At 42.1% G+C, this 18,584-nt stretch overlaps 1 protein-coding gene across 1 annotated transcript in view; it reads right to left on the reverse strand.

The window, feature by feature from the left end:
* Nucleotides 1-4,922: 4,922 nt before the first annotated feature.
* LOC139268121 (leptin receptor gene-related protein) overlaps nucleotides 4,923-18,584 on the reverse strand; it is a 37,594-nt gene continuing 23,932 nt past the window's right edge. The window contains exons 3-4 of the mRNA XM_070886142.1: nucleotides 17,652-17,838; nucleotides 4,923-7,622 (exon numbers count right to left, since the gene is read on the reverse strand). Of these exons, the coding sequence (XP_070742243.1) occupies nucleotides 7,506-7,622; nucleotides 17,652-17,838 (304 nt within the window). The 3' untranslated portion in view covers nucleotides 4,923-7,505. The remainder of the gene's footprint in view (nucleotides 7,623-17,651; nucleotides 17,839-18,584) is intronic.

The raw sequence follows: 18,584 nt of genomic DNA on the forward strand, positions 1-18,584 counted from the left end.
CCTCTAAAAATGATAACATCTGGTCTTCCTGCTCAGTTAAAGCACAACCAAGAACACATCATGTAAGGAATCATCATCCACGGCACAGGCAAAGTGACACATTGAACTGTGTCCCTCCAAATGTATTCCCCCTGATATTTTGTATCAGTCTTTACAGTAGAGGACACTAACAACATTCCCACAGTGGTTAGTCAAGGGGCTATGGGGGGGAGGAACTTAACACAATCGCAATCACGAAGGAGGTGGTACTCAGTAAGATAATGGGACTAAAAGCAGATAAATCCCCTGGACCTGATGGCTTGCATCCTAGGGTCTTAAGAGAAGTAGCGGCAGGGATTGTGGATGCATTGGATGTAATTTACCAAAAGTCCCGGATTCTGGGGAGGTCCCAGCAGATTGAAAAACTGCAAATGTAACGCCCCTATTATAAAAAAAGGAGGCAGACAAAAAGCAGGAAACTATAGACCAGTTAGCATAACATCGGTCATTGGGAAAATGTTGGCGTCCATTATTAAAGAAGCAGTTGCAGAACATTTGGAAAAGCAAAATTCGGTCAGAGTCAGCATGGATTTATGAAGGGGAAGTCATGTTTGACAAATTTGCTGGAATTCTTTGAGGATGTAATGAACAGGGTGGATAAAGGGGAACCAATAGATGTGGTGTATTTGGACTTCCAGAAGGCATTTGACAAGGTGCCACATAAAAAGTTACTGCACAAGATAAAAGTTCACGGGGTTGGGGGTAATATATTAGCATAGATAGAGGATTGGCTAACGAACAGAAAACAGAGAGTTGGGCTAAATGGTTCATTCTCTGGTTGGCAACTAACTAGTGGGGTGCCGCAGAGATCAGTGCTGGGACCCCAACTATTTACAATCTATATTAACAACTTGGAAGAAGGGACTGAATGTTATGTAGCCATGGTTTTTTTACGATATAAAGATGGGAGGAAAAGCAATGTATGAAGAGGACACAAAAAATCTGCAAAAGGACATAGACAGGTTAAGTGAGTGGGCAAAAATTTGGCAGCTGAAGTATAATGTTGGAAAATGTGAGGTCATGCACTTTGGCAGAAAAAAAAATCAAAGAGCAAGTTATTATTTAAATGGAGAAAGATTGCAAAGTGCTGCAGTACAGCAGGACCTGGGGGTATTTGTGCATGAAACACAAAAGGATAGTATGCAGGTGCAGCATTGATCACGAAGGCCACTAGAATCTTGGCCTTCCTGATCACTTGCTGCACCTGTATACTGATGAGGCCACACCTGGAATACTGCACGCAGTTTTGCTTTCCATATTTACGAAAGGATATACTTGCTTTGGAGGCAGTTCAGAGAAGGTTCACTAGGTTGATTCCAGGGATGAGGGGGTTGACTTATGAGGAAAGGTTGAGTAGGTTGGGCCTCTACTCATTGGAGTTCAGAAGAATGAGAGGTGATCTTATCGAAACGTATAAGATTATGAGGGGGCTTGACAAGGTGGATGCAGAGAGGATGTTTCCACTGATGGGGGAAGACTAGAACTAGAGGGCATGATCTTAGAATAAGGGACCACCCATTTAAAACTGAAGTGGAGAAATTTCTTCTCTCAGAGGGTTGTAAATCTGTGGAATTCGCTGCCTGAGAGAGCTGTGGAAGCTGGGACATTGAATAAATTTAAGACAGAAATAGAGTTTCTTAAACGATAGGGGGATAAGCGGTTATGGGGAGTGGGCAGGGAAGTGGAGCTGAGTCCATGATCAGATCAGCCATGATCTTATTGAAAGGTGGAACAGGTTCGAGGGGCCATATGGCCTACTCCTGTTCCTATTTCTTGTTTCTCCTGAAAACACCGACTCATGCTGAGGTAAAGTTTCACAGGTGTAGGCAGTCCTCCAGTACCTCATCCAAGTGACTATGCTGCTTGGGTGTTGTCCAGAAGTATCTCAACTGACTTCAATTCAGCATTCAACTAATCAAATATATGCAACTTGTCAGCAGAGTTCAGTGATCAGTGACCAAGAGCAGAATCTTTGGATGACGTTCCTTTTCATAGTTCAGGAACATTGAGACCAATTGTAGCACCTTTGCCATCATCTCAGTTGAGATCAGCTACCTCAGTAGAGACTAGGTATCAAACCTAGGATCTTCCTGACCTGTATGGCTCAGCTGCACATTGGGTGGTGCACTTAACAAATGAACCAACTGGACACCTCAAAGGTTTTATTTATTTAGTCCTATTCAGACATTTGATCACCTCACCCTAACATTCCAAGAAAATTAAGAATGGGAATTCTCCAAATTCTCTTACATTTTTCTCTACTTTTCATACCAGCCAACATTGACGGATTTAACAACTCTGGAATCTTCTGCTACCCAATTACGTGGCGTCACAATTTCCTTTTCCAAGACATTTTCATATATGCTTCTGCTCTTTACATTTTAACAAAGAAAGATGAGAGTATATGAGAATGAGTTAATTTATAGTAAATTGCGTGTATTAGGTATAAGTGTAAGGGCCTAAGCAGTTATTACCTGCAAATTACCATAGGTTAACTTCATCTGTAGCGCTGTTAACTTGTGGAAAACTGTCTCCTAGTGCTGCAGATACAGGCTCAACTAAAGTATTTGAAAGTGCCTTGGAAAGCTTTTCTACATTAAAATGTTGTTAGAAGAACAGATTCCCGATTTTGTAGCGAGTAAAAGAATGCAGATTAAGAATTGGATGTCATGCCGAATGGGACATGGAAAATGGAGTGAAATGGATGGTGGGGAAGGCCTTTTCTCATGCATCTTTTATGTATTATTTGATAAACAGCAAGATATCAGAACAGTGAAACTATTTAATGTTGCTAAAGATTGTCAGCAATAGACTCACTCTGATCCAAGTAAAAGTTTGCTATACAAGTGACCTTTTTCATCCTCAAAATTCTCTCCATAGCATTATTTGTCTTTCTTTTTCTATTGGTACTATTGTACGGCTCAATTTTGGCCGAGCCCGTTTTTTTTAGCATACTTACCAGAGTTGCGCCGCTTAAGTACGTCCAGAGAAAAATGTTCCAACTTTGGCCGCTTCACTGCAGCCATGTAATGTGGCCAGTCGCCTTGGGGGGGGGGGGGGGGGGGGGGTGGAGCCTGCGTTCTGTGCTGGAAAATGTGCCGGGACGTCTGCACATGCGCAGTGGAGACTAATGATGGCTGCGCATGCGCAGTAGCGCTGCGAATTGGCAATCGGCTATTTGCAAGTTGTTGCTATTGTAAACGGGGTTTCCACTGCACTTTCGGTGAAGTTACAGGTGCGAAGCAGGAGCAGCTCCAAGGTCACTCCTGCTTTACAGCTCTTTATAAAAGTATTTTTCTTGAAGTTTCTTGAAATGTTTGTTACTTAAGGCTCAAGTTCATCAATGTCAAAAGAGAAATACCACAATTTGTGTCTTAAAACATCTTGCAATATTCTTTGCCATGTTTATGGGAATGAAGCACTGTACAATGTCAAAATGCGATCTCTCAGTTCTCCTGCCTGCCAGTGTGTTCTGTGAGTTCTCCTCCTGCCTGCCGGTGAGTTCTCCCGCCCCTAGCCCTGGCCGAGTAGACTCCCGGTGCGATCTCGGAGTTCTCCTGTCTCCGGTGAGTTCTCCCGCCCCTAGCCCTGGCCGAGTAGACTCCCGGCGCGATCTCGGAGTTCTCCAGTCTGCCGGTGAGTTCTCCCGCCCCTAGCCCTGGCCGAGTAGACTCCCGGTGCAATCTCGGGAGTTCTCCTGTCTGCCGGTGAGTTCTCCCGCCCCTAGCCCTGGCCGAGTAGACTCCCGGTGCGATCTCGGAGTTCTCCTGTCTCCGGTGAGTTCTCCCGCCCCTAGCCCTGGCCGAGTAGACTCCCGGCGCGATCTCGGAGTTCTCCAGTCTGCCGGTGAGTTCTCCCGCCCCTAGCCCTGGCCGAGTAGATTCCCGGTGCGACCTCGGAGTTCTCCTGCCTGCCGGTGAGTTCTCCTGCTTGCGTTCTGAGAGTCCCGGGCCAAATGCAGAAAGGTGAATTGCAGTTTGATGCTGAAAGTAGGGCTTTAATTTTTTATTTTAATTGTGCGAAGGAAGGATGGTTTTGCAAGTCTGTTCCCTAGGGCTTGGTTGGTTCAGGTCCAGGTCCTCTCCGCTTCCCACTCCTATCCCAGGCCGAATCGATTTCTTTAACTCTCCGCAAGGGTTTTCTCAAGTGGCTACATACACTGGCCTAAGTAGAAATGGAGTAACTATTCCTGGCCAAAGTTTCCTAAATGGCCAGAACTTGCGTAGGTGGCTGGTAACGCCCCCTTTTGAGAAAAAAAAATGAACCTAAAAAAAACTTAACTAAGTGAGTTACGCTGTTGCAAATTGATTGGGGAAACTGGGGATTTTTAAGTTAGGCCAGAAAAAGCAGCCTACTCCAAAAAAAAACGGAGCAACTCCTGGCCAAAATTGAGCCCCATAGTTATTATTCCTCTGAACATTAACCTCGTTTCGCTTTAGCTCAGACTTACAGTCCTACCCACTGTTCCTTTTGCCCGATGGATCATGGATGTTTAAACTGGGCTAGCAAACCTCTAGGATCTGAGTTTAAATACAATCCAGACTGATGTGATGAAAATCTTGTCTCTGTTGTTATAAAGGGCCTAAGTAAAATGTCAGTGTTAATCCAGCTCCTAGTGAACAAGAGTCCACAGCTTGGAAATGGCAATAAATTGACAAGAGTAAATGATGTGGGAAATAGAAATGTCACACTGGTTTGTGTAATGGGGTGATTGAGGTTAAGGCACATTGTTAGAACAGAATAAATGGAGATTTAATCTGCATCCAACATATACCTGATGTTGGAGTACTTGATATCGACACGGAGTGTTAAAATGGGAAGCTGTTCCATTTCTCGGCATTAACATCCCTTAGATGTACAAACAATTCACCAAATAACAAAAAAAAAATCTATGTTTTCATTTTATTTCACATACATTTAAATTCAAACACAAAACTATATAGGAATCAACTAGAGACATCAACCTAGTTCATAGTTTTACAATTAGTTTGTTAATTTACATTGTAAAATACAGTGAAAAAGTATTGAAAATTTATTGACAGTAACATTCAGTAAACAGTTCACATACAAAAGTTTAAAAGTAGTTTGTGATGTTTGAAGCTTACAATGTTCCTACATAATCATCATAAACTTCAACCAAAGGAACCCTATTTAACAAAAAAATCCTCCCTCCAAAAAAGTTTTCAATTTAAAAAAAAAACATTGAATTTATCAAATAAGCTATGAATTTGAAAAGATCAATAATTAATATGTCATTCTTGAATGCTTTATTTATATCAACTGCACAATGGGAAAAGTTAATAAAACAGGTTTGTTTCCAACTTAATGCAATATTTAGTTACAACAATCTGAAGGTAAAGAACTGATCAGAGATCTGTGCTCTGTCAGTATACAAATTAATAGTGCCAATTAGTTTGCACAGTATATTGTAGGTTTAGTTTTTATATGAGCAATGACTGAAGACCATTATTTAAGAGAGCATAATCTTCATTCCCAAATGTACTATACAGTGACATTAATATGATAAAAGTTCAGCTTATAATTCAACTATCCTAGAAAAAAGTACTATGATTTAAGACATTAAATAGACAAAGTAGTAACATAATAGAAAAGATAACTCACTTCAGAATGTTTTACCCCAATTAGTTTTTGGTTGTATTTTATATGACGAGGCCAGAAATTACTGTTGCCAATATTAATACATGAACACAAAGTGTGTATTTGGATCACAATCTTCTGCGTTATTTTAATGGAGACATTAATTTATTTTAAAATCGGTAATGCCTACATTAAAATGGCAGACATATTAGGCATTCATCTACTAATATTACCAAACTCTAACATTTAATAATTTCATTAGACATGTTATACTGTATTATGCAACTGTGTAGTCGAAGCTTCCTCTTTAAAAAAAATGTCACGTGGCCTTGGCTATAAGTTACCAAGTTGCTCGGAAGTTGAGAAAGCAAATGCAGAAATTGTAAGGTGCCCACATGATTTAAATTTAATGTACTTTTTTTCTTTTGTTCCATTTTAAAAAGCAAAATTGAAAACAAATACCAAATGTTATTCCATTTACACCAATTAGTAGCAATGCCGAGAGTGAATATACGATACTACAAGCATGGCATTCAAAGTCGTATTTATACGTAGTTCTTTGGGTTTGGCTTAATGTTGAAATTAAACCTTTTGTCAAGAGTATACAGTAACCAAACTCGAGGCAACTATTACCCACAATTCATTGGCAAATTATCACTGTTTGCAAGCATTACATAATGCAATCTGTGTCCATTTCCATAATCCCTTCATATACATTTCAGATGCTTAAATTAAGTACGCCTGTATGAGCTGGACACAGCACATTCCTAGTGGAAAGATTCCCCTCACAATGTCAATACACGGATGAAATTATAAATGTCTACTTAAGTCAAATAATCCCCTCTTCAAAATATGAGATAGCCGGTATCAGAATGGGTAGAACATTGTTAATACAATACCAAAAGTGTCCAGAATTTTTTTTGGAGTAGTGCTTCCATTGCTTAGCATTTCAAACCCTTTGACTAGCGTGCAACCGCTGAACAAAAACAACCTGGGGATCTTAGATGCACTGCATTTCAATTAATACCTGTAATACAATCTGGTTCTTAAAGCATTATGAATCTTTACATAAGCATCTCAAAATGGCAGAGACTGAAGCATCTAAAAGGAGTGAACGTTAGCATTCAATTCATTTGAAAGGATGTATATGGTTGCATAAGATGCATTGAAAATGTTTTGACATCAGGATACATGTAAAGGTTAAAAGGCATATCTGTGCAAAGTGCGTTACCAGGTCAACTATTCAATCTATGCTCTTTTTCCAAAATAGAGGCAGCACAAATAACGCCGATAGGATTTATATCTCCATCTACCTCCAGAGTGGGCCAATCTAATGAATTGAAAATCAATTACAATCAGCATGAGTATGATACAGATCACACATCACGACTCCTCGTCATCAGGTTTTTTATTTATACAATGTATACAATTAAAACTTTGATGTAAATTTTAATTTTAAAAAGGGAATTGAAATGATGCAAAGTTTTCAAAGTGGCTCTGGGGACCATTTCCCCCTCTCAATTGTGACATTATCTCCACAAAATACAAAAAAAATGTCATGGAGTTGATGGCATCATGCACCATACAAGTCATTTTGTTCACTGGTCTATACAAGCAACTATTTGTATATTCCCATTTTTAGTTCAAGTAAAATTGCCATTTTGGAGATGTGACAGCTTAGTAAAGGCCCAGATAATGAAATCACTAAAATACAGTAATGAATGTGGGACATAATGCTTACAGTTAACTGCAAATGCAACATTGAAAAATAGTGTTGTATACTGCACTTTCTAAGGTTGGAGTTTTAGTAATACAATTCAGTCTCAACACCAATCAAAGGGTCATCATATCCATGTTCCATCACAAAACTACCACTGTTCCCAGCTAAAGTCATCACCTCTACCAAATACCAGGAAAAAGCCCAAAATGGTTAGAAAGATTACTGCGTTGCCTGCCAGCACTAGTCCACAAGCTCCCCACTGGATCTGAAACATAAAGCACAGGATAGAAATCTTAACATTGTATTGTTTTAAAAATTAGAACATTCTTTGTGCCCTTGTACAATGCGCAGAGTCAAATATTCTAGCACAAAGTAATTGGTTTTATTTGCTGCCCACAAAGCTGTCGATATATGCTGGTTGGGGTCTGACCCACTCACACTCACAAGATCATAAAAAATAAGAGCAGGGGTAGACCATTCCTTGAGCCTGTTCCGTCATTTAATAAGGTCATGGCCAATCTTCTACCTTAACTCCACCTTCCTGTATGGCTTTCCGTAATGAAGGATACAATTCCAATGAAGCAGCATTAAAACTATTAATAGATTATATAAACTGTAATTTTTTAAGGCAATCTGAAAGGGCTGCCCAGATGGTAACCCATGGATGCAGAGAAAGGAAGAACATTGTAGGATAGTTACAATTTGCGTTATAGTACAACATATAAATGACAGTACATAGCAGTCCAAACAACTGGTTATGTACATTTAATTTTTCTTCTTAATCCAGGGTTTGAGGGTTTCAATCCTTCATTTTTTATTCTTGTGTCTTTTGCAAGTAATGTTCATGAAACTTTAGCCCAATTTTATATTTACAAAGTGGAGCTTTACAAGACAATGGGCAAAAGGGGTAAAGGGGCTGCACAATTTGTGAAACATAGGGTTGTGTATTTAATCACCCACTCTTCGGAGTTCACAATTTTTATCCATGCTGCCATAGGGATGGTACATGTGGAGGGCATGATGGAAGAATAAAACAAGTAGAATTCTCTCAGTTTTATCACCCATCACCCCTGTGCTCACTGACCTACATTGAGTCTGAAAATGATTCAATTTTAAAATTCTCATCCTTGTTTTCAAATCCCTCCCTTGTCCCTCCCTTTTTCTGTAACCTCATCCAGCCCTACAACCCTCCAATATATCTGCGCTCCTCTAATTGTGGCTTCTTGCGCAACCCGATTTTAATCACTCCACCGCCTTCAGCTGCCGAGGATCTAAGTTCTGGAATTCCCTCGTTTAAGATGCTCCTTAAAACCTACATCTGCCCTAATATTTTCTTATGTGGGTCGTTGTCAAATTTGATAAAGCTCCTGTGAAGCGCCTTGGGACATTGCGATGTTAAAGGTGCTATATAAATGCAAGCTGTTGTTGTAAGTTTGATATTTAAATGGGTAAAAGGAGAATTATGAATGATGCAGATCTGAAATAAAATCAACAGAAAATTCTGGAAATGCACAAGTTTAGTGAGAATATTAAAGGAAAAGATAGGTTGGGGGGGATGACTCATCAGGGGAGGGCAGCAGCAGCCAAGTTCATGGCACCGTGGCTGGCTCTGCTGCACAGGAGGGCAGGAAAAAGATTGAGAGCGCGATAGTGATAGGGGATTCGATGGTGAGGGGAATAGATAGGCGTTTCTGCGGCCGCAACCGAGACTCCAGGATGGTATGTTACCTCCCTGGTGCAAGGGTCAAGGATGTCTCGGAGCAGGTGCAGGACATTCTGAAATGGGAGGGAGAACAGCCAGTTGTCGTGGTGCACATTGGTACCAACGACATAGGTAAAAAAAGGGATGAGGTCCTACGAAAAGAATTTAAGGAGCTAGGAGCTAAATTAAAAAGTAGGACCTCAAAAGTAGTAATCTCGGGATTGCTACCAGTGCCACGTGCTAGTCAGAGTAGGAATCGCAGGATAGCGCAGATGAATACGTGGCTTGAGCAGTGGTGCAGCAGGGAGGGATTCAAATTCCTGGGGCATTGGAACCGGTTCTGGGGGAGGTGGGACCAGTACAAACCGGACGGTCTGCACCTGGGCAGGACCGGAACCAATGTCCTAGGGGGAGTGTTTGCTAGTGCTGTTGGGGAGGAGTTAAACTAATATTGCAGGGGGATGGGAACTTATGCAGGGAGACAGAGGGAGACAAAAATGAGGCAAAAGCAAAAGACAGAAAGGAGATGAGGAAAAGTGGAGGGCAGAGAAACCCAAGGCAAAGAACAAAAAGGGCCACTGTACAGCAAAATTCTAAAAGGACAAAGGGTGTTAAAAAAGCAAGCCTGAAGGCTTTGTGTCTTAATGCAAGGAGTATCCGCAATAAGGTGGATGAATTAACTGTGCAAATAGATGTTAACAAATATGATGTGATTGGGATTACAGAGACGTGGCTCCAGGATGATCAGGGCTGGGAACTCAACATCCAGGGGTATTCAACATTCAGGAAGGATAGAATAAAAGGAAAAGGAGGTGGGGTAGCATTGCTGGTTAAAGAGGAGATTAATGCAATAGTTAGGAAAGACATTAGCTTGGATGATGTGGAATCTATATGGGTAGAGCTGCAGAACACTAAAGGGCAAAAAACGTTAGTGGGAGTTGTGTACAGACCTCCAAACAGTAGTAGTGATGTTGGGGAGGGCATCAAACAGGAAATTAGGAGTGCATGCAATAAAGGTGCAGCAGTTATAATGGGTGACTTTAATATGCACATAGATTGGGCTAGCCAAACTGGAAGCAATACGGTGGAGGAGGATTTCCTGGAGTGCATAAGGGATGGTTTTCTAGACCAATATGTCGAGGAACCAACTAGGGGGGAGGCCATCTTAGACTGGGTGTTGTGTAATGAGAGAGGATTAATTAACAATCTCATTGTGCGAGGCCCCTTGGGGGAAGAGTGACCATAATATGGTGGAATTCTGCATTAGGATGGAGAATGAAACAGTTAATTCAGAGACCATGGTCCAGAACTTAAAAAAGGGTAACTTTGAAGGTATGAGGCGTGAATTGACTAAGATAGAATGGCGAATGATACTTAAGGGGTTGACTGTGGATGGGCAATGGCAGACATTTAGAGACCGCATGGATGAATTACAACAATTGTACATTCCTGTCTGGCGTAAAAATAAAAAAGGGAAGGTGGCTCAACCGTGGCTATCTGGGGAAATCAAGGATAGTATTAAAGCCAAGGAAGTGGCATACAAATTGGCCAGAAATAGCAGCGAACCTGGGGACTGGGAGAAATTTAGAACTCAGCAGAGGAGGACAAAGGGTTTGATTAGGGCAGGGAAAATGGAGTAAGAGAAGAAGCTTGCGGGGAACATTAAGGCGGATTGCAAAAGTTTCTATAGGTATGTAAAGAGAAAAAGGTTAGTAAAGACAAACGTAGGTCCCCTGCAGTCAGAATCAGGGGAAGTCATAACGGGGAAGAAAGAAATGGCAGACCAATTGAACAAGTACTTTGGTTCGTATTCACTAAGGAGGACACAAACAACCTTCCGGATATAAAAGGGGTCAGAGGGTCTAGTAAGGAGGAGGAATTGAGGGAAATCTTTATTAGTCGGGAAATTGTGTTGGGGAAATTGATGGGATTGAAGGCCGATAAATCCCCAAGGCCTGATGGACTGTATCCCAGAGTACTTAAGGAGATGGCCTTGGAAATAGCGGATGCATTGACAGTCATTTTCCAACATTCCATTGACTCTGGATCAGTTCCTATCGAGTGGCGGGTAGCCAAATGTAACCCCACTTTTTAAAAAAGGAGGGAGAGAGAAAGCAGGGAATTATAGACCGGTCAGCCTGACCTCGGTAGTGGGTAAAATGATGGAATCAATTATTAAGGATGTCATAGCAGCGCATTTGGAAAATGGTGACATGATAGGTCCAAGTCAGCATGGATTTGTGAAAGGGAAATCATGCTTGACAAATCTTCTGGAATTTTTTGAGGATGTTTTCAGTAAAGTGGACAAAGGAGAACCAGTTGATGTGGTATATTTGGACTTTCAGAAGGCTTTCGACAAGGTCCCACACAGGAGATTAATGTGCAAAGTTAAAGCACATGGGATTGGGGGTAGTGTGCTGACGTGGATTGAGAACTGGTTGTCAGACAGGAAGCAAAGAGTAGGAGTAAATGGGTACTTTTCAGAATGGCAGGCAGTGACTAGTGGGGTACCGCAAGGTTCTGTGCTGGGGCCCCAGCTGTTTACATTGTACATTAATGATTTAGACGAGGGGATTAAATGTAGTATCTCCAAATTTGCGGATGACACTAAGTTGGGTGGCAGTGTGAGCTGCGAGGAGGATGCTATGAGGCTGCAGAGTGACTTGGATAGGTTAGGCGAGTGGGCAAATGCGTGGCAGATGAAGTATAATGTGGATAAATGTGAGGTTATCCACTTTGGTGGTAAAAACAGAGAGACAGACTATTATCTGAATGGTGACAGATTAGGAAAAGGGAAGGTGCAACGAGACCTGGGTGTCATGGTACATCAGTCATTGAAGGTTGGCATGCAGGTACAGCAGGCGATTAAGAAAGCAAATGGCATGTTGGCCTTCATAGCGAGGGGATTTGAGTACAGGGGCAGGGAGGTGCTGCTACAGTTGTACAGGGCCTTGGTGAGGCCACACCTGGAGTATTGTGTACAGTTTTGGTCTCCTAACTTGAGGAAGGACATTCTTGCTATTGAGGGAGTGTAGCGAAGATTCACCAGACTGATTCCCGGGATGGTGGGACTGACCTATCAAGAAAGACTGGATCAACTGGGCTTGTATTCACTGGAGTTCAGAAGAATGAGAGGGGACCTCATAGAAACGTTTAAAATTCTGACGGGTTTGGACAGGTTGGATGCAGGAAGAATGTTCCCAATGTTGGGGAAGTCCAGAACCAGGGGTCACAGTCTAAGGATAAGGGGTAAGCCATTTAGGACCGAGATGAGGAGAAACTTCTTCACCCAGAGAGTGGTGAACCTGTGGAATTCTCTACCACAGAAAGTAGTTGAGGCCAATTCACTAAATATATTTAAAAGGGAATTAGATGAAGTCCTTACTACTCGGGGAATCAAGGGGTATGGCGTGAAAGCAGGAAGGGGGTACTGAAGTTTCATGTTCAGCCATGAACTCATTGAATGGCGGTGCAGGCTAGAAGGGCTGAATGGCCTACTCCTGCACCTATTTTCTATGTTTCTATGTTAACGTTTTGGGTGCATCCTTATGAAGCATACCACTGCAAAGGTTAATCCAGCTTTCTCTTTCAATGGCTAAAAGGCGAACAAACTTGCATATCTAGCACCTTTCAATATCTCAGGATGTCCCAAAGTACTTTACAGCCAATGAAGTGCAGGCACTGTTACATAAGAACATAAGAAATAGGAACAGGAGTAGGTCATACGGCCCCTCGAGCCTGCTCCGCCATTCAATAAGATCATGGCCGACCTGATCATGGACTCAGCTCCACTTCTCCGCCAGCTCCCCATAACCCCTTATTGTTTAAGAAACTGTCTATTTCTGTCTTAAATTTATTCAATGTCCCAGCTTACACAGCTCTCCAAGGCAGCAAACTCCACAGATTTATAACCCTCAGAGAAGAAATTCCTCCTCATCTTTGTTTTAAATGGGCGGCCCCTTATTCTAAGATTATGCCCTCTAGTTCTAGTCTCCCCCATCAGTGGAAACATCCTCCCAGCATCCACCTTGTCAAGTCCCCTCATAATCGTTTCGATAAGATCACTTCTCATTCTTCTGAATTCCAATGAGTAGAGGCACAACCTACTCAACCTTTCCTCATAAGTCAACCCCCTCATCCCTGGAATCAACCTAGTGAACGTTCTCTGAACTGCCTCCAAAGCAAGTATATCCTTTCGTAAATATGGAAACCAAAACTGCACGCAGTATTCCAAGTGTGGCCTCACCAATACCTTGTATAGCTGTAGCAAGACTTCCCTGCTTTTATACTCCATCCCCTTTGCAATAAAGGCCACAATTTCATTGGCCTTCCTGATCACTTGCTGTACTTGCATACTATCCTTTTGTGTTTCATGCACAAGTACCCCAGGTCCTGCTGTACTGCGGCACTTTGCAATCTTTCTCCATTTAAATAATAACTTGCTCTTTGATTTTTTTCTGCCAAAGTGCATGACCTCACACTTTCCAACATTATACTCCATCTGCCAAATTTTTGCCCACTCACTTAGCCTGTCTATGTCCTTTTGCAGATTTTTTGTGTCCTCCTCACACATTGCTTTTCCTCCCATCTTTGTATCGTCAGCAAACTTGGCTACGTTACACTCGGTCCCTTCTTCCAAGTCGTTAATATAGATTGTAAATAGTTGGGGTCCCAGCACTGATCCCTGTGGCATCCCACTAGTTGCCAACCAGAGAATGAACCATTTATCCTGACTCGCTGTTTTCTGTTAGTTAACCAATCCACTATCCATGCTAATATATTACCCCCAACCCCATGGACTTTTATCTTGTGCAGTAACCTTTTATGTGGCACCTTGTCAAACGCCTTCTGGAAGTCCAAATACATCACATCCACTGGTTCCCCTTTATCCCCCCTGTTTGTTACATCCTCAAAGAACTCCAGCAAATTTGTCAAACATGACTTCCCCTTCATAAATCCATGCTGACTCTGCCTGACCGTTGTAACGTAGGGATACACTGATGAATATGCTGTGCATTTCCAACATTTTCTGATTGTTCTTTAGGTTTGTGTTCAGACACTTTACGGATTTATATTGGACAAATTAAAAATTCTGTAAACCATCAAACTCCGAGGATCACGTTATGTAAAGCTATATTGACAGAGGAAATGAATCATGCAATGGAATTAGCCAAAATTCAGAACTTAAAAAGCTTTACAGAAATTAATTAAAACCAAGAAAATATAGTTGACCAAATCGTCACCGCAATACAAATCCACAAAAAGTGGCCTTCCTCCAATATCGTGACCATGTGGCCATTTTTCAAGCGCAAGAATTGGGCTAACCAAACTGGCAGCAATGCAGTGGAGGAGGATTTCCTGGAGTGTATTAGGGATGGTTTTCTAGACCAATATGTCGAGGAACCAACTAGGGAGCTGGCCATCCTAGACTGGGTGATGTCTAATGAGAAGGGACTAATTAGCAATCTTGTTGTGAGAGACCCCTTGGGGAAGAGTGACCATAACATGGTAGAATTCTTTATTTAGATGGAGAGTGACACAGTTAATTCAGAAACTAGGGTCCTGAACTTAAGGAAAGGTAACTTCAATGGTTTGAGGCGTGAATTGGCTAGGATCGACTGGCAAATGATACTTAAAGGGTTGACGGTGGATAGGCAATGGCAAACATTTAAAGATCACATGGATGAACTTCAGCAATTGTACATCCCTGTCTAGAGTAAAAATAAAACTGAGAAGGTGGCTCAACCATGGCTAACAAGGGAAATTAAGGATAGTGTTAAATCCAAGGAAGCGGCATATAAATTGGCCAGAAAAACATAGAAACATAGAAAATAGGTGCAGGAGTAGGCCATTCGGCCCTTCGAGCCTGCACCACCATTCAATGAGTTCATGGCTGATCACCCACCCCAGCACCACCCCCCCACGCCCCAGCCGCAAGGACCACATCCAACTCCCCCCTAATGATCCCGTCGCAGAATTGGCCTTACCACCCCTCAATGGAAGCGGAGTGCAATTTCCCACACTCCACTTCCTTTGGGGGCAGTTACCGGAGCACGACTGGATGCTCCTGTGACAGTTTGAACTGGTGCTCTCCACTCTCCCGTCTTGTGACAGTTTGAACTGGTGCTCTCCACTCTCCCCTCCCGTGACAGTTTGAACCGTTTAAAGCAGCAAACCTGAGGACTGGGAGAAATTTAGAATTCAGCGGAAGAAGACAAAGGGTTTAATTAAGGGGGGGAAAATAGAATTCAAGAAGCAGCTTGCCGGGAATATAAAAACGGACTGCAAAAGCTTCTATAGATATGTGAAGAGAAAAAGATTAGTGAAGACAAACGTCGGTCCCTTGCAGTCGGATTCAGGTGAATTTATAATGGGGAACAAAGAAATGGCAGACCAATTGAACAAATATTTTGGTTCTGTCTTCACGAAGGAAGACACAAATAACCTTCCGGAAGTACTAGAGGACCGAGGGTCTAGTGAGAAGGAGGAACTGAAGGATATCCTTATTAGGCGGGAAATTGTGTTAGGGAAATTGATGGGATTGAAGGCCGATAAATCCCCGGGGCCTGATAATCTGCATCCCAGAGTACTTAAGGAAGTGGCCCTAGAAATAGTAGAGGCATAGGTGATCACTTTCCAACAGTCTATTGACTCTGGATCAGTTCCTAAGGACTGGAGGGTAGCTAATGCAACACCACTTTTAAAAAAAAGGGAGGGAGAGAGAAAGCGGGTAATTATAGACCGGTTAGCCTGACATCAGTAGTGGGGAAAATGTTGGAATCAATTATTAAGGATGAAATAGCAGCGCATTTGGAAAGCAGTGACAGGATCGGTCCAAGTCAGCATGGATTTATGAAGGGGAAATCAAGCTGGACAAACCTTATGGAATTTTTTTGAGGATGTAACTAGTAGAGTGGACAAGGGAGAACCAGTGGATGTGGTGTATTTGGACTTTCAAAAGGTTTTTGACAAAGTCCCACACAAGAAATTGGTGTGCAAAATCAAAGCATAGCGTATTGGGGGCAATATACTGACGTGGATAGAGAATTGCTTGGCAGACAGGAAGCAGAGAGTCGGGATAAATGGGTCCTTTTCAGAATGGCAGGCAGTGACTAGTGGAGTGCCGCATGGCTTAGTACTGGGACCCCAGCTCTTTACAATATACATCAATGATATAGATGAAGGAATTGAATGTAATATCTCCAAGTTTGCAGATGACACTAAACTGGGTGGCGGTGTGAGCTGTGAGGGGGACGCTAAGAGGCTGCAGGGTGACTTGGACAGGTTAGGTGAGTGGGCAAATGCATGGGCAGATGCAGTATAATGTGGATAAATGTGACGTTATCCACTTTGGGGGCAAAAACGCGAAGACAGAATATTATCTGAGTGGCAGCAGATTAGGAAAAGGGGAAGTGCAACGAGACCTGGATGTCGTGGTTCATCAGTCATTGAAAGTTGGCATACAGGTACAGCAGGCGGTGAAGAAGGCAAATGGTATGTTGGCCTTCATAGCTAGGGGATTTGAGTATAGGAGCAGGGAGGCCTTACTGCAGTTGTACAGGGCCTTGTTGAGGCCTCACCTGGAATATTGTGTTCAGTTTTGGTCTCCTAATCTGAGGAAGGACGTTCTTGCTATTGAGGGAGTGCAGCGAAGGTTCACCAGACTGATTCCCGGGAGACTGGAACAACTGGGCCTTTATACACTGGAGTTTAGAAGGATGAGAGGGAATCTCATAGAAACATACAAGATTCTGACGAGACGAGACAGGTTAGATGCAGGTAGAATGTTCCCGATGTTGGGGAAGTCCAGAACCAGGGGACACAGTCTTAGGATAAGGGGTAGGCCATTTAGAACTGAGATGAGGAGAAACTTCTTCACTCAGAGAGTTGTTGACCTGTGGAATTCCCTGCCGCAGAGAGTTGTTGATGCCAGTTCATTGGATACATTCAAGAGGGAGTTAGATATGGCCCTTATGGCTAAGGGGATCAAGGGATATGGAGAGAAAGCAGGAAAGGGGTACTGAGGGAACGATCAGCCATGATCTTATTGAATGGTGGTGCAAGCTCGAAGGGCCGAATGGCCTACTCCTGCACCTATTTTCTATGTTTCTAAGCTTAGACAATAAATGTAAACTTGTGACCATGCAGATCACATGTCAATTTGCCAATCTCAAATGAAAATCAGAATCTATCCCAAAGGGAAGCAAAACAGAAAACAAAACCACTGCAACCCCCAAAGATGGCAGGCAAGTTAAACCAGGGTGCTCATGAATTTGCAAAGACCTATGATTTTTCTCAGCTGGCGAAATGGTTCACCTTTTGGGATACAAGGATGAAATAGGTAGGATTTTGGACAACTAGTTACTGGAGGAGTATCCTCCAGATTTTATTATTTCACATCAATTAATCTTTTAATTTTCTCTGGTATTGCTGAAAGAAATTCAAGCATTTACAAACTCATTCCTAGTTCTAAATAATTTTTTTAAATTATGTAACACCCCAAGTACCCTACTTTTGACAGGGAAAGTCACGAGCAGGTGATAAAACTGAACGACAAGGCATTTGTTGGTCGGTGTTTGGAGTAAAACTTACCACTGTAACTCGAGCAAGAATTATCGGGAGCCCAAAGGCGGAAACAACGATCCCTGTGGTGAAGAAATATGCAAGTTCACGACAGGCGCTGCTCGCTGCATCAGTGTCGTCCCCCAATCTTCGTGCAATAAAGCTCGGGATAGGTGACAGGAAGTAAAATATCAGCACAAACAATGGCCAGTATACACTGTGGTGGGATTAAAAATGAAAGAGAAAAATAATTAAAATGGTAAGATGATTGTTGAAGGCTTGTAATAAACTCTACTGGAACAAACACTTGTATTTGCCTCTGATGAAAGCAGGATTTGATGTTACCCAACTGCTGTGTCATAAAACTGTTAATTTAACAAACATTCAAGCCTTTTAACAGAGAAACCCAAGTTAATAGCTATAATGTAACTATAGTTGAAAAGTGCCAAATAAAAAAGGCACTTAGACAACAAGCTTGGGATTTAAAACCTGTAGACTGTCGGAAAAAGACGTCAGTGAGGAATCTGGAATACTGAAATAAATGTTCATTTTGTGAGGAAGCAAAAATGTGTCCGCAAGAAATTCTGGGAATGATTAATATTGCACTTTTTAACTGGTGGTTTCCAAACATCTGTTTATTTAATCATAATTTCCTCTCCATCCCTTTGGAATGCCAATTCTTTGACAGCAGAGATCGCTTGTGTAATGTGACTTCTAACACACAGACAACCTCTGATTATTTTTTGTTTAGACTTGAGAGAGTCATATTATAAACTCTCAGACATATGGAAGGGGACATGTGACAGGGCAATGGAGAGGACGCAGGAATGAGAACTCAGAAATTAGCATGATCAAAAGGGAGCGCAAACCAAAGGGAGCGAGAGAGAGCACAACAGGAGTTGACTAACAATAGGGAAAGCAGTGAGATATGCAATAGGAGCTGTGGGACTGGTCATGGAAGAG

This window comes from Pristiophorus japonicus, chromosome 8, assembly GCF_044704955.1.
Source record: "Pristiophorus japonicus isolate sPriJap1 chromosome 8, sPriJap1.hap1, whole genome shotgun sequence".
Lineage (NCBI taxonomy): Eukaryota > Metazoa > Chordata > Chondrichthyes > Pristiophoridae > Pristiophorus > Pristiophorus japonicus.